The 20,825-nt window shown below is 37.7% G+C and overlaps 1 protein-coding gene across 1 annotated transcript in view; it reads right to left on the bottom strand.

The window, feature by feature from the left end:
- agmo (alkylglycerol monooxygenase) overlaps positions 1 to 20,825 on the bottom strand; it is a 50,324-nt gene that overhangs the window by 18,520 nt on the left and 10,979 nt on the right. Inside the window, exons 4-8 of the mRNA XM_036563962.1 lie at positions 6,462 to 6,565; positions 5,845 to 5,940; positions 4,428 to 4,494; positions 4,247 to 4,312; positions 334 to 413 (exon numbers count right to left, since the gene is read on the bottom strand). Coding sequence (XP_036419855.1) covers positions 334 to 413; positions 4,247 to 4,312; positions 4,428 to 4,494; positions 5,845 to 5,940; positions 6,462 to 6,565 — 413 coding nt within the window. The remainder of the gene's footprint in view (positions 1 to 333; positions 414 to 4,246; positions 4,313 to 4,427; positions 4,495 to 5,844; positions 5,941 to 6,461; positions 6,566 to 20,825) is intronic.

Raw genomic sequence — 20,825 nt, 5'->3', positions numbered from 1 at the left:
CAGAGCACATATTTACATTTATCCTGACATTCTGAGATTGGGGCTGTACGCTTTGCTGCAAGTCATTATAAATGATCTACTCATTTACTACAATGTTCATATTTAAACAGAGGGACTTTTCTTTTACATTTATAGAGGTTTCAATACAATACAGAGAGAGAGTAATCACTTTATTGTGGGTACTGCAGTGTTTGGTGGATTTATTGCAGCAAGCAACTGTAACAAAGCAAATAAAAAGTTATTCAGACGTCTATGTGGCTCATAGAAAACAGCACGTGAATTAGACCAAGCAAACAATTTGTATTCAAGTAATATGCATAAAACTGAACCAACCTGAACAGAGAGGATATCAAAAGTGTTAATAGGGTGTGTGAGTCCATACACAACTTTATCACCTTCTGGAGTAAAGGTTCCTTCAAGAGAAATGAAAGAGAAAGCCATTAGAGTCAAGAAAACCATTAAGTACAAGATAATTATTTTTCAGGGTCAGGGAAAAAGACAGAAAACATATATTTAACACAGCAGCCTCAACAACTAAATATAAAATCATTTTTCAGTGCGCCCACTCTTTGCCTTTATTACTATTAATATTATTATTCCTTTCTTTTCGGGAGACTTGATATCAGTTTGGTTGCACAATCCAAGTTGGTTTCTCACAATCCAAGTAATCCCAAACACACTCAAAGATGTTGAGTTCTAGGCTCTGAGGTGGCCAGTCTATGGGGTTAATTTTGTGCCAAATGTTTCAAATAAAATAATAAATTCCACAAGCAGAATATTAGGAAACAAAATGTTCAAAATATGTTGCAGTTACAAATAATGACAGTTAAATAAAAATTTTCAAAAAGATTATAACTCATTTTGTCACTCATACATATAAATGTATTACTTATTTTGCTAGTCTTTGCTTGCATGTTTTTTTTTGATGATTTTACTGATACAATTTTGCTTTTGGAATCTTTTTTTTGCTTTTGACTAGGTGCTGTCATGATCATGAAATTTTAGCTGACAATTAATTGTCATTTTAATAATTGCCATCGGCAATTTATCTTGTTTAATTTAATTTAATTTAATTCTTGTTTCATTGTTTGCAGCTGCTGAAATACAAGCTTAAAGTGGCCAAATTGGCTATTTAGCCACCTTACTTGCTAGCTATGTTTACTTAGTAGTCTGTCTGTACTGTTGAATCAATACTGAATCAAACCTTTTTTACCTCATTGCCCACCTATTTATGATCAGAAAGCATAAAGGCCCACAGAAAAACAAAACTTTTTTTGCTTAAAAATGTCAAGTGAATTTGTTTACTTTAACTATTTAATAAATTACATCTATGTTTGTGCTACCCTCCCTGCATGCTTTAATTAAGTAGTAAGTAGTATGCAGCATGTAACTTATATTTATTTTCCCAGTACACCAATGATACCCAGATGACGTACCACTCCAGCCAAATATTCCAGCACACAGCCAGAGCCATATACTGCATCCCACAATGCAACACGGCCGTTTCTGGAGGATGTAACCACTTTCCTTTGAACAGTTTAATGGGCCCTGTTACAATCTTATATGGATACATGAATGAAAGGAAATCATTTCTCCTGCTGTGCTCTGTGCAATGTTGAAGCACCATCAGTTCTCTCTGCTGGTCTTGAGGTGAGTTTGCTTACTTTGTCTATTTAATAAAGTCAACTTACTGCATAGATAATGTGCCAGTAACTTAATAAAGTTGGTCTCAACCAAACAATATGCCCAGCATCAGTTTTTCAGGCTTATGTATGGAGTTACGCTGCTTATTATTCAGTCAATTTAGCTCTTATTAACAACTACAAATGTAATGAAAATGAACTGACTCACAAATGGAAGAAAGCAGGTATGTCTGGAAACCACACAGGCTTGTCACACAGACAAATCCAAAGCTGACATTTTTTTTTAAGATTTTAAGACTTTTGGCTTTGGAGATGGGTAGAAAACAAAACCCCCACCCCATTGTGTCACGCCTCCTTGCAAAACTCAGCAGGCCCTTTTCTTGACCAAAATACATCCACATGTCTTGCAAAAGACCTGACCTGAAAAAAAGCTGAAAAGTGGCGAGCAACAGTCGCTAAGCAGTGTTTGGAGGGCTAAGGAAAACAGGGTGAAATCAGTTTGATTGGTTCAGTTTCTGATGTAGGCAGTCTAATTGTGCTCCTTTCCTGTAGCACAACACAGGGCTTACATCTTATACTTGATACTGTACTGTGTACTACTATGAAGAGAAGCATGCAGTATACAGTATATCCTAATGCAGTACGTAGTATAGTTGTAGGCTAAAATAGAAAGCTTGTCGCAGTGACTGACACTGGAGAGATTCTGTGGGTAGAAAAAAGAAAAGACTGACAACAGCCTCCCTAACCCCCAGATCATAACGGCCAACCAGGACAGGTCATTTACGGCATTTGGCAGACGCTCTTATCCAGAGCAACTTACAATTTGATCGTTTTACACAGGTAGGTGAAGGTAGTGTTAGAAGTCTTGCCCAAGGACTCTTATTGGTATAGGGTAGGGAGCTTACCCAGGTGGGGATTGAACCTCAGTCTACAGTGTAGAAGGCAAAGGTGTTACCCACTACACTATACCAGCCACAGGTCAACTTGTTGTCTGTACTTGTTGTTTGTAGTATTAAATATTGAATTTCTAGCAGCTATCTCACAGCAGCAGTAAGACATAGCTGGCAGTAATCAGTGGTATGTTCCACTCTTTACCATGTTTATGGCTGTGCTATGTTATTTCCCTCGACCCAAAGTACCACAGATTCAGTGATTTCCTTACCCAACACACCTGATCAACTCATGAAGGGGCTTGATAATGAGTTGAATTAGGTGTTACAAGGCAAGGAATAGTTGAAACCTTCTGGAGCTGTTTGGTTGCCAGAAGCAGGGCTAAGAAATACTGATTTAAACAGCTACAAAGCTCGCCTAGTTAGCCCTTTAGCAGGCACTGCTAGGGTAGTTAGTGTTAGCATCTGCAAAACAGAAAGATGGTACAGTTTTATTCAACAGCTGAGTGTATCCAATATACTTCAATTTCCAAACTATATATTTTAAACAGGGGTGGCACTGGACCCTGACAGTGTTACAGCAAAACTGGAAAAATAGAAAAAATAGAGAGCAGTAACTTGCAAATGAGTACTATTTTTATATAAAAATCAGTGAAAATGAGTAATAATCTTTTTAAAAAATTAGGTTTGATTTAACTATCATTGTATTTGCAACATATCTTGGACATTTTGATACTTAACATTTTTCTTGAGGATTTTGTTGTTTTATTTTAAACTTTTGGAACAAATTTAACTCCACGTCCGTCCATTGTTCTGAAAACATGAACAGCTTCTTTGCTTAATTAGGGCTTCTTGACATTCTCAGCAGTATGCTTGGGGCTATTATCTTGCTGTATAGTTAATTTCCTGCTGAGGTTTTTCTGCATGAATTTCCTGCTAAGGTTTTTCTGTATTTTCTGCAAGCACTGCATGATGTATTAAATTTTATTTGCATATAGACCAAAAATGGTCAAACAGTTTGTCATAATACTGTGTTCTGTCACTTTTAAGGATCTCAAATTTACTCATCAGTCTATAAAACCTTATTTTTTGTCTATTTCCTTTTCTCAGCAATTGCTCCTTGAGAGCTACACATGCTTTCAGACTGATAGTGTTGAGTTGTCTCCTCACAATGGAAAAATGGACAGAGACATCTGAACTGAGGCAAGAGTGGAGCTTGATTTTTTTCTCAAAGATGAAAGCTTTATGTATTGTTTATCTGATGGTGGTCTACTGAGTCTTGCATGGTTATCAAAAGTCCCATTTCATCTACATGTTTTAATCATTTTTTGAGCCAGAAATTCTGTTTGTTTTTTTTTTACTTATTCCTTAGACAAGTGGAATATCATATATCTAATCTCAGTAACATTTCCTTTAGCCATGTTGGATGCACATAAGAAAAAAATTCAGCTGAGGTGGTTTGGGTAGTTGCTTGCGTGAATGTTAGAGTCTTTGAAGGTTTGAAGGGGAACATAATGTTGCCGAGTCCTTTGGGAGCAGCTTTTGTTAGGAGGACACAGCTGTAACTTGATTTTACGATTGGAGGGATGGAAGAGTTAAAGTGACAGTAGGGTGCCCAAAAGTAAAGAGTAGACAAATTAAATACTGCTAGATTGGATATCACATTGAGTACTGGAGGTTTCTGTGTTTATGTATGTATACTACCCATCATACCAAAGAGTCGGTCCCAAATAATGAGAGTTCCTCCATAATTCCTGTCAATACAGTAAAGGTTTCGTCCTGAAAAAAAAAAAGACAAACAGAATTCAAATGCTGACACATGGTTGGTACTGATTGTTTTGAGCTGTAAATCGAAGAAGTGCATGCAAAAAGTTTTCACATGGATATCCCATACCATGATGAACTCTGTGATGGCTGGGAGTGTTTAGGATCCATTCGAGAGGACCAAGATCTCTGATGATCTGGTGAAAGAAAGAATTTGTGTCATGTGTTAATCAACAGAGTTGATTTGACTGTTTAGTGTCATGTATACAAGTGAATGAAAAGAAACAACGTTTCGACTGTGAGGCTCCTGCAGTGCCAATCGTTACGCTGCTAAACAGAGATGTAAACGGAGTCGTAGCGTTAGCCTCACACATGTCATTAATCTTTTCTATTGATTGCCTTGTCTTTGCTTTGGCCAACAAGGCTAAGGAGGAATTGTGCAGGACCCAAAAGCTTGTATGGTTCACGTGTTCGCTAATGTAGTCTGACATGAAACATCATTAATTTCAAGTGTTTTCTTGTCTGATGAGCTTGCTCGAAGCTAGGCTATCTATGGAAAGAGAGTGGTGGTCAGATTTCCAGATGGAAACAACAATACAGATTAGAAGTAAAGCAAACACAAAGTTGGAGAGAAATACAAGAGCTTTAAAGAAGCCAAAAAGGCTGATACTTTTCCCTCCCATTCACTTTAACGAACACGAACATGCACAAGCACACCACTACATTTCCCACCACACAACAAGCCATTTTAACTGTACATACAGTTATATGTTGCACAGGTGTTCAGTTTACCCTTAGGTGTTTGACTTGAGTAATGATTCTGATGTCTGAATCTAAACCTCCGAAGGCAACTGGGAACTGTGCACAAGTGAACATGATTTTTCAATGGGCCATTATTTCCATGTAATGAGCAGCCTGGCTGCAGCTGAATTTTATCTTGAATGAAACAAGGTTGCTCTCTGCTTAGTTTGTGTTTTAAAGTTGGATTATGTCTGGGAATTCCATGCCAATAAATTACATGACATCAAAAAAGCCAGTAAAATAGGCATAAATTATATCCTTCAGAAACTCGTGGATGTGAAGACCATTTTCACTAATAGTGCTCTAAAAGATGGAAGTGATTCCAAAGCCGTTCCCCTAAACGACTCCCCAAACTGTAAAACTGATAGCCCAGCTTTTGCTCAAATGGCAAGAGTACGCTTATGCTTCTGTTTGGAATATTTCACAAAAGCTCATTATTTCTTATGGAACACAGGTTTGGGAGTGGGCTGGAAAGTGATATGGAATATAAGCATTTGGAGTTGTTTGAAGTATACAAAAGAACCAATTAAGATCCAATAAGGAATTAATGTTGTGGGAAAGGAGAGAATTAGTCTCATTTGTCTTGACAGCAGAAAACCAGAGAAAGCAATGCCATTATAAAAAAATATTTTTAGTGTTTAGAAGTGTAACACTCTTAGCATACCAGCTGTATCAAGGTACCGCATGCTGCAAATATCTCAAGCCTGAAAATATTAAGGGGGTTCATTAACAGATTATTGGCTTACCTCAGTGTGGATCCAAAACTGGTAGAGCAGGTTAAACTGAATGTGCACAGCAAAGACAGATGGCGGAACTACTAATGCCATTGGAAGGTAGAAAACCTACAGAGAACCAACCTGGGTCACTTCTCACACTAACAATGAAAAATACACAGTGCATGAGTAAGGTTATAGTAGGAACAAAGCACCCTCATCATGTAACACCAGTAAACGTGCTTACAGATTAAACTCATTTTTTAAACTTTCAACCAGCAGATTGTCAAAATTCAACTACATCTACATTAGGTAATAAATGCAAGGATCATGAATGCATGACCATTCTAAAATACTAATTTAAATAATTTTAAGGCTGCTTTAATTATTGATTAGAAACTTTTTTTAATATTATTATTACTCTTAAAACCTTTCAAGCCCTGTTAAGCTTTCCAAACCTTCTTCACTGGTCTAGTTATGCAAAGGTAAGCGGCACTTCAGGTCAAAAGACATTTCATGAGACCGGCAGGAGGAGAAGACTTGAGACCGACAGGAGGAGAAGACTTGTTTTGACTTCAGTGCACATGCAGTGCGGTCATGTTAATCAGGGTTAGTTAGGGAGAGCCTCACTCAGGAACTGGAACTCTTACCCAGGAAGCACACTGCTGGGTGACAGACTGCCGCAGCGCTGTGGTCAAGTTGTAGTACTCTGAGCTGTGGTGAACTTGATGAGCGGCCCACAGAATATTCAGCTCTAAAACACACACAGACAAGGAACTATTACAGTTTAACTTTACACAGTTCCTTTGCTGAACACTGAGTTCTTCAGTGCACAGTTCCTTTAGTTCTCTCTTAATGTGATTTTTCAATGGTAAAAAAAAACATTTTCCCCATTTTCCAATTGTAGACAATTAGTCTAGGCATGTTTGGTGTATGAAGCTTCTTTAGTTTTAGATGAGGCTAATGTAGCTACTAGCTATTATTGTTAGTAAGAATTAATGGACACTTAATCATTTCTCATTAGCACTGTGCAAATTGTGCATGCCAAAATCCCACACTTTTCGCCAGCTGCATAGAGTCGTTAAGTAATTTTGATTCGATTCATCATACTGGGTTCATGATTCAATATTCTTGTGATATTCTGGATGAAATTCAAATGAAGAATAATCATGTTGTTGCACATCTTACTAACAAGAGTTGGGGGGGCAGAAGGAGTGCTGGAGTGAGGGTGTTGACTGGTGCTGACAGTTTGCACTTTTCAAACAATGCATTAGATTTTATGATTAATAGAATTTCCATTCTCCACAATGCATGTTGTCATAGTTGTGCATTTTTTTGTGAAATCACAGTATCATAATGTATTGTTAAGTTACTAGAATATATGCTTTCTGACACTGTATAACACACTGTAAAAAAAGACAAAAGAAGACAAAATTCAGACTTTAAAATGACTGCAGATTCTGCTTTTTTCTATGCAAAGTACCTCTGTCAATTTGTATAAGCAAGTCTAATTGAGAACACCTAACAACTCACCATGGTTTGTGACAAGATGCAGTTTGCACAATGCTAACTGGTATTTTCAGCATATTTAATAACTTACAGTGCAACATTTAACACTAAACATATCTTGGCTGATTGACTGCATTTGTGGCAACGGGCAAATAGAGATTTTTTTAGCTATTGGTTTAACTGTGAACCACAGAAACCTCTGAGTATGTCCACTTTCAGACAACAAATGAATGTGTTTGTACTGCCTGGACAGCATTGCCGGTACCTTAAATGTGACTTGGATGAATGACAAAGATGAGCGAAGTTTGGGCCTGCCACTGATGTAATAAACCACAGTAAAAGAACATGGCCTGTTGAGCAATCTCCTGGTTGCATTACAACAGTTTATGCTCTTCTGTTTTGTTGTGATTTCTGGAACATTAATCTTTGTGTTGGCCCTTGTGCACATCCACAGAACCATGCCTGCTAAGTTTCAAGGGACTCTGAACTATTCTTGTTCCACCTTGTCCATATGGTGTTTTTTGGTGAAGCTCACATTACTGGATTGACAGGAAATTAAGAAATGAAGCAGAGCATTTTAGGCATATCTGATTCTGCTGGATCAATATTACTGCTTTATCATTGCACAATACACGTGCTATCAATGAAACAATATTAGAAACACAATGTTTTCTCACTGAATGGATACCTTATAAGATCGTATGTCCCCTATATTAGTGTACAATTACACACTCTCTACTCCATGCATTTTTTGTCAGTTTCTGACCACAGGAAACGCCTTCTGACCAGACATTGTTTGAGTGGAGATCCACTGTTACAGCAGCGACACTGACACAGTAGTGACGTGGTAGTGTGTATGGTGCTGGTGCTGCTGGTGTTTTTACATATATCAGTGTCACTGCTTGGTTAAGTGGTGGTTAAAAAGCCAACAACGCTAAAAGCCAAGAACAGCTCTGTGGTCAGAAATTGACCCCTGATGAAGGCCTGATGATAAATAACACAAACCGTGAAACAACAGATGAGCTACAGCTGACTGCACACCAGCAAAGCAGAGGTTTCAAATAAAGTGGCCCGCTGGTGGCTGTTGTCTGAAAAAAAGGGGTTAATATTTGTATAGATGTCTAATACAGATAAATTTCACATGTCCCTTTCAGTTATTTCTTTGTCCAAATAGGACCTGCTGCTTCAGTGCCTGCTTCAATGAGTGCTGCTTCAACGTGAGCTCCATTGAAACGGATAGCCCAGCGAGTAGTCTCTCACCAGCTGAACAAACAGAGAGAGCTGAGAGTGTAAGAACGGCTCTCTATCCTCTCTCTCTCTGCCCTCCAGCAGCCAGCGGCACCAGGCCAAGATGTCAAAATTACCTGGCTAGAGCCAAGCTCAGGGGAGAGCACCGCACAATTTCCATTCAGAAAATTTCATCAGCCACACCACTGACAGCATGCTGAGCAGCTAGACTTATAGTCAAGGATACATGCCTCAGTTCCAGTTTGGATGGGTCTCTGGTGTGTGTGCGCTTCATTGATATTATACGACACTGTCATTGGAACGACATGCTTTTTTATTTGTTTAATAATTCACCAACCTACAAATGTGTTTTAACAAAATTGGTCTAAAAAGTGCTGCATGCTTCTACACAATCAGATGATACTCTTAAATATGTTAGCACATCCTTTAATGGGAACTAATTCAAATATTGCATTTTCATTAAAAAATACCGTACAATTTTGTTTTTACTGGAAAGAAATAAAACATAAAATATAAAATGTGCCATAACTTGGCAAACACTACATTTTATGTATTATGTTTTTACCAATATGTTAAACAACTGCATTAAAATGTGCAGAAAAGTGTTCTCTGTAGAGGATGTGTTAATTTATTTTCATTTAGAAAATCAACAAAACATTTAAAGTGACCCTGGGGGGGGGTCAAATATTTTAGCAAAAATACTTCAATGGCAATAGAAGTGATGCTAATTAATTATTAACTTGCTATTTATTAACTGTTAAGGCACAGTCAACAAATGGTCATCATTCAGTAAATGGATGTTGAAAATGACTGCATAGCATACAGGCAGGGTTAGGGGTTCTTTCTTTTTTGTCATCACTGCATCACTGCAACTAAATAACTATCTGTTTGGGGGTTAATTAGAGTCATAAAATGTATGAGAATCATAGAAAGAAATCTGGGAGCTCTTTTGCAGCTCAGCCATTCTGGATGAGGGGATATGGGTATAAACTGAATGTTGATAACAGGCAGAAATGTATTCTCATATGAGGTAAGCGAAGGCTCTGCCTTAGACGAAAGAACGTAGATGTGCTTATTCACTCCAACAGGCGTTCTGTTTTAGCTTGCGATGATGAGGCTGTATCACCCGTTTATGAGACTTTCACAAAGAAGTGTTTCTCAAAAATATGTTATCAGTAATATAAGCTTTGTACTATTTTTCCACAACTATACCAGCCAAAATGAACTTGCTTAAAGTCAGACAGTGGAGAGGACATTGCTCCCACCCCACCCCACCCAATTTTGCACTAGTGTTTTTATAGCTATGACTGCGAGGCTGAACAGGATTTACAGAACACTGCTAAAAGCCCCATTCAATCCCATTCAATCTAATGAGTTCAGGCTTCATTATATTCAACACACTATACTGAGTCTCCAATTTAAAGCATTAAGCTACCAACCTGGACTATGTTGTTGTAGCTGATCAAAACCACAAAGAATTTGCCACAGTGCTAATGTTAGCTTGATTACACAGCAAAAAAAACAAGACCTTTCCATATTTTGAGAAACGTTCAATAAAGCTTGTCCATCCTCAGAACAGCTGCTATGAAAGAATGGAGCAGAGCTAGGTCAGTTGATGCAAAAAAAAAAAACAAAAAAGAACTTTTTTTTACTGTTGGTTATTGCTAAAATTTTGGCACCGTTGAAAGTGTTGAGTTATAGCTAAGCTGTCCGAAAGGTTTTGATCGATTGAGTTGATTTCCTCCTAAAACTTTCCAACAAAGTTTTGTCAGCAGAGCGATCATTACACCTGGCCCCGGTCAGGTTGATGGATACATTCCACAGTCGTCTACCATGCAAGTCATTAACAAAGTGTCTGCATAGGCAAAAACCATTCCATTACACTTTCCAACCACTGAGTCTATCACAGTAAGAGGCTATCGGATGAAAGTTCTATCAGAGAAGCACACACTGGCCATTGTTTGATAGTGCGCATGAGCCGGTGCTTTCCCTACTCAGAGTGGAAGAGAGGAAGATTGATGCGGGGTGTCACTGGTAGGAAGTATGTACAGCTAGGCCTCATTGCAATCCATGTCCTTGCGCGCTGGGCTCGGCTGGACGCTGCATAGTTTGGCAGCCTGTATTCAGAGGGGAAGCGCTTTAATGATGAGAACCGATGCCATAGAAAGCCTTTCCCACCAAGCCTGAGCAGTCAGGCCTGCACACAGACCCAGAGCTTTTCTGTACAGATGAGGGCAAGCTGCACTTAGGCAGCACGGCAACTCATGTGGACTACTCAATGGACAAAAAAGAGTTCTGGTGTGGTCAGAAAATGCTGAGCCTTTTCTGCTGAATATACTCTTATTAAGAATCTCTTCAGAGGAATAAACACATTCACACATGTTATAAAGATAACAATAGGCTTTAGTAAAGCATAAGTGCTGCATTTGCATTAGTAATCACTAGAAGTTATCACTGTCATTTTTCTATACTAAATGCATTATATGCACTATATTACATAATAATATGAGTAATTATGAGCAGTATATAGGGCTGTAAAAGTTATCATGTTAATAACACTTTCACATGATAAATTAACACCATTACATCAGTAATGCACTGAAATAAAAATTCCTGGCTGAAGTCAAAACTAAAATTCAAGCCAAAAACTGAAAACTGAAAGAAAGGTTGGTGCTTTATTTATGTTTTTTGAAAATACGTACTAAACATAAAACCTCTGAGGTAATAAAGAAAATGCACTTTTATTATTATTAATAAAAATAAAAAATAAATACATAAAATATATTTATTGAAACGATTACAGTATGTTGGCTACAGTATGTACCACAAAATCCAACATCCTCAACAATAGAGTACAGTTGGTCATTCAAGGCAATGAATTCCATTAATATTTTTGCACTTTGCACTGTCTGTTGTTTGTGAATTTTTTCAGATGCCATTGTTGTGCTAGTGGGGACTTTCATATCCACTTCCGTTGTTTTGCTGTATTCTGTTGGCATTTTTAAGTAGTGAAGTTCTTAAGCATTGTACCTTTTTCTGATACTTGGCCTGAACAGAAATTACAAATGGCTTGTCATAGAAAGTGCAAAATAATTCCATGTGACTGATTTTCTAATAAACTGACCATTATATATATATATATATATATATATATATATATATATTTGTGACTGTTTCTAATAAAGTGACCAATTAGTGGAAGTACAAGGTTGGTGTTTTCAATAAAGTGGCCGGTTGGTGGAAGCACAAGGTGGGTGTTTCTAATAAAGTGGCCAGTTAGTGGAAGTACAAGGTAGGTGTTTCTAGTAAAGTGGCCAGTTAATGGAAGTTAGCATCTGAACATTGGCTTGTATTACAAATGAATTTTGAGTCAGTGAGTTTTCTAATCTTTTTCTTTTTCAGTTTCTACCAATGTAGCAGATTTTAGAAACTAAAAGTGAAAATTAAAAGTTCATTTCAAGCCTTGCACTCTCACTCTCTCTCTCTCTCTCTCTCTCTGTCTCTCTCTCTCTGTTATATATCAATAACACTGTTGTTATTGGCCTGGCCGGTGCAGGAGAGCAAAGGATTTCATTATCATTCAAATGAGGTGTTAAGTGTTAAATTTGTTATAGTCCTATTTAATCTTTTTTTTCAGTCATAATTTTTGTCTTTTTTTTCAGTTGAAAACTACTTTTCCACTTTTGCCAATTTTGTCCATTTTCAGCTGAAATGCTTTGGTGGCTGAAATATCAGTGCATCCCTACTGTTGATGTATTTTCCTAGTTTGACCCTTTCAAAGCAATCATAGTAATGCAGACTGACGCCCAGCTGCTGATGCACTACATGTTCCCATGATAGGATCTGTGATTGTAGATCTTTAGCCAAATATAGCTTTATAAGCGCTTTTAAAGCAACACCTTCAACACTTTTAGGAGACTACACTGGACAGTGCCCATAGGAGAACTATGAATAAATCAACAAGTAACTAACAAAAGCAATCATGTGATTTCCATGCTCAGTGCATGTGAACTCGACGAAAATAATGTTACTGAATTACTGAAAGTAATAGCTTCTTTCTGATGAAGCTCATTTTGTCCCCTTATATAGCAGTAAGTGTAAAAAAATATTTAAGTTTATATTTAAGTTGTTTGACAATCCTAACTGTATTACATTTACATTTAATTTACATTCTGTATCAGCAAGTTCAAGTCTGCAGTTCTGATTTTATTCCAATTATTTTGATGCCAAAAACAGAAATGTGTCAAAAAACGTAGAGGTTATTTTCCTTTCGGCAAAAAAGGCCCAACGTAGTACAAAAACTTGTCATCAGGTTCAAATCATAATAATTGATCTCCTCTTCTAATTACAAACTCAAGTGTGGTACGAATTGAAAGTTTTAAATCTGCCAGAATCCCTCCACTTGTTCAATAAGCTACACGTAAGAAATAATTAACAGCAAATTTTTAAAGTTTTGCTTCCAATAACTGTGACTGCTAATGATTACTTTAATCTGCATTTTCATTCATTTAATCTGTACATGATTCTACTGAATGTAGTTTTCAAGACTGTAAATGTATAATCACTGCTGAGTCCCTGTCCCTCACTGTGCTTAATGTAAGGCTTATATAACATATAGCCTTGGACATAAACTCTGGTAAGGATCAAAGGTAAACACACGATGGTAAAGGCCACAGTCTCAATGACTTGTTTTTGTAACATATGTAACGATTAGATAACAGAAATGGAGCAGATCAGGGAAATTATCTATATACTGATACCTTGAACCATATAACTGGCACAGCTGTGTTTGTACCATGCAGTACTGATGTAATTATTGCATCAGAGATTTTTCTAAGAAATAATCAGAATAATCAAAAAATTGAAGAGTCTTTCTGAGAACAGTACAGTAAACTCAGATACAACTTGTAAGCTGAAGAGGAAACTAAGATTATTTTTCAGTGCTCTTCAAAATGAATGGGCAAAACTCATTTAACATTTATTTCATCTATTGATTCATTACATGCAAACCATTGGAAGACACTAGTATTCCCACACATGGACATAACTGAAGTTTTAAATATGTTGGGTGGGTTGGTATGTTAATTCTACATTTACTGTACCTAACACAGGTGTGATTGTTCTAGAAATGTGGCTGTTGAGCAGCACTGGTTGAACACACTCAGTGCTGCAGGTGGATATCATGTCTGTACAAGAAGCCACCTGTATGGTACAGTTTTAGGTCATTCTTAGATTACAGTGACAGGTTTTAGATAAAACAGCTTGAGCTTTTAGGAAAAACATGAGTAAAACCATGTCTCCTTTCACATACATCAGGTGAAAGGGCCTCAAGCTAAGCAAAGCAGCACCAAGCTAAGCAAAGCAGCATCAGCCTTTATATTACATTCACAGTTCTGTTCTTTATTACTAGATTAACTACAGTGTTATGGCCAACTTAAAGATGATTCTATACTATAACCACAACTTTTACTAAACTGCATATTTATTTTTCCTTTATTTCACAAAGATTAAGCCTCAATTCACATGCTATCACTGTGTTTGATCCTGTGTCCACTTTAGTGTCAGTGGAGTCTAAACCTGCATGAAAGCAAAGAGGGCTGATCACTGCATGATTTCATTTAATATTTCATAGTTTGGTTATCTTAACTACTCTTAATGATAACAAAGACAAATCTTTCATGTCCACACGTCCAAACTTTTGACGGGTGGTGTTAACCAATACTGAATAATAAGCAAGCATTACTATGTGTATTTCTTTGTTATATGAAAATAAATCCAGTTTTGAAGAAAGTACAAATCATGTAGTTGAATGAAACACTACTCAAGTAAAAGCAGCAGTCATCTATTTATATTTATACTTGTGATAAAATACTAAAATGCTTGTTTTTAAATATCAACTCTTGGGATACCAATTTAAAAATACTCTACACACACGGTATGGTATAGTATTTAATTATGAAAGCCGGTCATTGGTTGTAGTTGCTTAGCTATGATTGGGCAACTGATATTTAGGGAAGTGATTAAATGAAAAGTGTGATTTGACTGGTTATTTTTTCTGATAATTATTCAGTTTTCATCCACTTTAGAGCAACAATTAATGATACATTTGTGCAGAAAGTAATGGATTAAAAAGTATAAAAAATGTCTGTAAAAATGGAAATACTTTAATAAAGTACAGCTACTTGAAAATGTACTAACACACACCAGTGTACTTAGTTACTGTCCACTACTGACTACATCACTGTACTCAGATTCATCTCTGAACATCATTTCTAGCCTAACACTATACTACAGCTGCACAATATGGATAAAACAGTAGTATTGTGTTTATTGTCTTCCTACCTATTGCAAATGCAATGCACCTGCAATGCAATATATTTAAGAAACCCACAGAAACTCATCTGGAACTAGAAATGGTCAAGATGCTCACAGCATACACACAAAAAAAGTGATTCGTTAGAGGTCTCGTTTGCATATACAGCCTCCTCAAAATCACTAATAAGGTAAATATGGTGATTATGATTTACAAACAATATACTGCGCACCCCTATAGGACGCTTAATAACGCTATTTAAACCCACCCCCCAGGGTTTATGTCCCAAATAAAGCCAAAGTTTCACAAATATTTTTCATACTCAGTTTATTATGGGTCACCATTCCACTTTACATGAGGAAGCCCACTGTGAACGTTCAGTGAGAACCCACCAGCATGTCCGCCCCAGTACCACCCTCAGTGCTTCTCCTGTACAGCAGCAGTGCTGTAAATGAGGTAGTGTGCTACAGAGTGGCAGGAGGCTGCATGCCACGTCACTCACGCTAGCAATGGGCTGTGAAGGCCCAGCCTGAGCGGACAGGCCGACTGCTAATAAGAAATGCCAACACAAACACACAGCAGCGCCAACCAATCCCTCCTGTGTCACCGCAATACTTTACACTGTCTTCACTTGCTGAGCAAAACTGTTAAATATTAAAGACGCCTTTAAAAGGTGTGATAAATGTCAAACTGCCACCATTACACACTTTAAGGTGAAGGACCTACCAGGAGAGATTTGTGGGATTACATTAAGTGATAGCAAGCATCCCTCACATACACTATAGTGAATTCCTGTCTCCAACGCCAGAGCTGCCAAAGGAATCACTGAAAGTTTGCTTTTAACTAAAAATAAAGTTCCGAGGACATGGGAGTTAGTTATCACGCTTCCTGCACCCTCTAAATAAAGAGGATATCCAAGTCTCCTCCCCATTTTCTAATATTTTCCAGAAGAAAGATGATGAGATTCTCTGTGATTTTTTCCAGGCAGCTAGGCCAACTCAAAGCATTTAAAACTAATACTGCCATCCCATTATTTTACAGCTTAACAAAATATTTATGGTGGGTCATGAAGAAATTTTAAACTTGCTTACTTAGGTCTTCCTTTAGTTATGATTTCTAATACTACTAGGCATGAATTTAGGGTTTAGGGCTGTAGCCAAAACCACTGACGGTAACTAGTTGAGATCGAGTCTAAAATGAGAATAAATAAGAGCAAGATTGAGTCAGGATCAAGACTAAGCCTTAATTAGTGTTTATCTACTTCCAGTCTAGATTTTTTGGCCTTTTTAAACTTACTTTCATTTTGCTATATGTTTAAATATACTATTAAAAATGAAAGTCAGCTCAACTTAAAATCATATAGTAACTGATTACTCAGCTTTTCTCGAGTTAACATGAGGACAACAGAGTAGACCCAACTCAAACTTCTTAGTTTAGTCAAAAGTTCTCCTAACTCACATTTTAGTTCTGCATCTCAGTTACCTAAATAATATAAAATTAGTTTTTACTCAGTTTTTTTCACATGAGACTCTTTATATCACATAATACCATCAAACATTTCTGCTCTTGGGTGATTACTTATGGATGGCTATGGCATCGCTCGGGTTCAAACTCACTGTTGGAGCAACGGTTTAGTCTGTTGCACTACTTGGAAACACCTGAACTTATTCAGATTTCTGTGTTCTTAAATATTTAATACACTGTAGAAAATGTTTGATGTTTTAACTTTGAAAAGTAGTATGGTCACGTGAGGTGTAACTGTCTAATAAATAATCCCAACATTAGGAGGTTGTGAGTTCAAGGTCCAGCAATGCCACAGCTGTCAATATCTGGAAGCCCATGAGGAGAAAATGCCTGATGGGATTGTGTGATGGAAGGAGTGACAGCTGATCGGGACATTAAGTGAAAAAAACTAATTCAATATTGTTTACATGTCTGAGAAGCAGAACTTGAAAAGAGGGTTGTGAAAACTTTTGGCTTAACTAAGAATTTTGAGTTGGGTTGAGTTGAAGTCAAGTGTCCAAAAGTTGAGTTTACTGAAGAAAAGCTATGTAATCAGAGCTATGTAACCATCTCCTGTGACAAATTTTCATTGTAGAATTGCACACTTTACATAATGAAATACACTGACATGCAATTTGTATTTCGTATTGACAGGTTCAAAGTCTGCACTTTGAGTCACGCTCATTGGCAAAAATGCAGTGTGCCCCCCCCCCACACAAACCATAACTGTACATATAAAAATAACTCTTTATTAAGTTGAAATCATAATAAAATCCCTCACAAATGTGGTACGGATGGAAAGTCTAGAAAACGGCTGTAAGGGTCCATTTCTAAATGCAGTCAGATGTGGGGAAGCTTTGTTCAGTTTGTCAGAAGACAACAGTGCATCAGTGCTCTGAGTTTCTTGGTGTTCAGTGTCTGCTGTCAATGAATCCAACCAATGCAGATGTCAATTAGCAAATTAAACTCAAGCAGATGCCGTGATTTGATTTTGAGTTGCTTGAGTACAAGTTAGTGCACTTTTGTGACAGTTAATAATTAGACTTGGTCTGACCACAGATATACGTAACAACAGTAATACAGAGATTCACCTTGGCGACACCAGCGCCTGAGACCAAGACATGCCTGACAACAAATACCTTCAAGTCCGAGACTAATTCAAGACAACAGAAAAGACATCACAAGATCGAGTTTGAGTACTATGGCACTACAAGGGCTGTGACAATTAAACTCAATTACTCTGTAAATTAAAATGAATAAATGAAATAAAATAAGTAATGCTTATAAATATAAAGTAATAAGCACTGATCAGTTGCATGACGATAGTACATATTTTAAATTTAGCTACTGCTTCTTTTTACAGTAATAAACAGAGGCTGAAGGACACACCCATTTATATCCCCCTTTGTCACACAATGGTTCATATTTTTAATGAAGTCTTTTATAAGACCTTATTACGCATTTTGTGTCATAAAGTATTCTGGTATGTGTAAAAAACTGCATGGTTAGTTACGGTTTAGTTACACCCCTTTTTATTGTTTCGCCTTTGTTGAAACTCTGATTACCCGATTAATCATAAATCATTCAGTTACAAACAGAATCAATAGTGATGACAGTGAGAGACCAGGACTCATATTCTCCAAATGTCACTGTATTCCTTTTGTTCTCAATAAGCAGTAAACTACTCGTTCCCTAAACAACCTGTAAAGAAGAGTTTTTATGAATGAGACGTGTGTTTGAATAACACACAATGTTACACATAATTTAAAGGTTCCATACCATTTTTTTCAACTTGTACATCTAAGACATCTTTCATTTTAAAGAGTTTATCTGACCAGCACCACTTTACAAGCTAAACTTTGCCCAACGTTTCCAGCATGTTCATCTTTTTCCAGAATGGATGTGCCCATCACCACAGTTATCCCCCCCAGTGGCAATTTCCACCTGACACCTCCTGTGTGCTCATGTTTTAAAGGTCATCTGACGTTTTTTAGCTTTGAAAAGATCATTTTAGCAAAAAAAAAGGGGTGGGGGGGGGTTCTTGGTTAGGCTATGAAGAAGAGGAGAACTGGGTGATTTGTATAGCATCAACAGGAACTATGGATATATAAGTAACTGTGGAAAGGCTGACTACGTCTACAGAGACATTAAACCTTCAACACAGCAAGATACACACCATATACTGCACTGGCCTGGCCCTGACACACACACACACTTCTGCAGAAGAGAGGCTGATTCGTTGGCTATTGTTGATATTATTTCAGCATCCCGGGGGCACACCTCACTCGTCCAGAGCCCTGGCTCCACATCCTGACCGGTTTGATTCTTTTGTACGCCCTCCAACCTGAGCGGCCGGGGACTTCCAGTGGCGGGAGAAGATTTATGAAGCCCCCGTGGCCCGGGGTTAACCCCCGCCACCTTCCACCGTGAGGATTCCTTCTGAAAACAATAACATCCAGACCCAGCTGCCTCTGGGACGTCCCGCAGTGGCACTGACGCGATCTGTTTGTCTTAGCGACTGCGGCTGTCTGCAGTTGCTAACACCTCGCTGCTTCCACAGCATCAGGCAGGAGAACGTTCTACACTGACAAAAGCACTCGCTGTTGTCACATGGTGGCAAGGTTTTAATCAAGCTTTTCAGGAATGATTCCTTCAGAAAAGCATACAGAAATAGAAAAGCCGACAACCATAAAACGTATAAGCCATCATTACCTACTTCAACAAGATTCTGAACACAACAGGGAGTTTGTCGTGAAAAGCATTACGACGTAATAGATCATCACAGCTGTGATGTTATTCATGATAACACATGATTTCAAGTTTTACTGGTTTTGCGCAACAGTTTTGAAAAGCATAGAGAAAAATGCAAATGCCCCGGACATTGTTTCACATGTGTGTTTTTAATATTGGAGATTTCTTCTGCCCGGTAAACTACTTCAAGCATCTGAGAATAACGACCAGCATTGTTATTTAGCAACTAGTGGTCAGTGGAATGATAATAATACATTTTTAAAAATAAAGGTGACAAAAAGGGTTTAAAGTGATGCCACAGAGGAACCACTTTTGAAGAACATTTTAATGGACAGTTCTTTAAAGAACCATGTTTCTAAATAAGATGTGTGAATGTAAAGAAGCCTTTTAAGAAGAAGAAGAAGAATCAATTAAAGGCTTTCCAAGAACCATATATCCAAGAAGAGTTTAGGGACCTTTTAGAGTGTATGGTGGAAAAAAAGTGCTGTTATCAGATTAAAAACGCTGCTAGGATCCTTTTCAGTCAGATTGTGCAGCCTTAACTAACTATTATTGACAACAAATTATTTAACTACTAATATTTACTAGGAAACACTGGAGCATGAGCATGTCCTCAAATGCAGAGCATGCAAAAAAAGAAAAAATGGCTCTGGGACACAGAAGTCCACCCACCCTCAATATCCTGAATGATGACAGGCAGAAAAGCCTGTGTTGATGTGATCAAAGTCTTTATTTGGAGAGCCCAGTGGCCAAGGCACCGTAAACACCTCTCCAACTGTAAACCATTTTCAAAGGTGAGGTGGTGAAGGATGTACTATCTCCTGTGACTAGTTTTTCTTCGCTCTTCAGCTTTACAATCCCTGATCTACCCAGCATGAAAACACAGCACATCTCACTTAAATGCCTAAGCCAGAGAGGAAACTATAAAGACAAACAGAATGGCACTTCCACTTGAAGTGATATTGAGGTACACGTTATAACAGGCCCTTAACTCTGATCCACAGACCTGAAAACTCATAAGACTGAAAAATGAGCATAAAATTATAGAAGATGATCAATGAATAATGCAAACCGTCCACTGATGGCACCAGCTTTGAAGGAGAACATTGTCTAGATAGCTGTTTGAACGTCTTCCCCACATTTTCACTTTATCTTCCTTTCTTGGTCATTTTTTAACCTCTTAAAATCTTAAAAGTGTCCATGAGGCATCCTCCTCACTGATCAACAACACTGGTGCAAAGCCTGTGAACAGGCTGTTGTGTTGAGGTTTACAGAGAACCTTCTGGAAATAGCGTCACATGGAGAGCAGAGCGGCTGTTTGTCGGCCCACATAAGAGAGAAAGCAAACAGAACCACGATGACTGTCACTGACTCGACTACGTCTATATATTGTCCCTGACCTGCTTCAGAGTAAACAGTAAATAGTTCAGAGCCCTCAGATCTTTTGAAAATGCATTAAATTTGACTAAATTCTAATGCTAAAACAGGTTCATCATGAAATCAACAAAACTGAAGCGCAACAAAGCAAAACTTATAGCCCAGTCATAAGCAACTGGTGAACAAACTGCAGCAACCCAGCAGTGTACCAACAGCAATGTTTATTGGGCTAAACGTTTTTAAGGCTAAAAAAGTGAAATGGTTGTTTAATTTAAACCAATGAACCCAAGGTCTTGCACAGTGTGCAGGCCTA

The sequence above is a fragment of the Colossoma macropomum genome, unplaced genomic scaffold (genome assembly GCF_904425465.1).
Source record: "Colossoma macropomum unplaced genomic scaffold, Colossoma_macropomum, whole genome shotgun sequence".
NCBI classification, from domain to species: Eukaryota; Metazoa; Chordata; class Actinopteri; order Characiformes; family Serrasalmidae; genus Colossoma; species Colossoma macropomum.
Note: the sequence above shows the minus strand (reverse complement) of the source record. Positions and strands in the feature narration are given on the sequence as shown.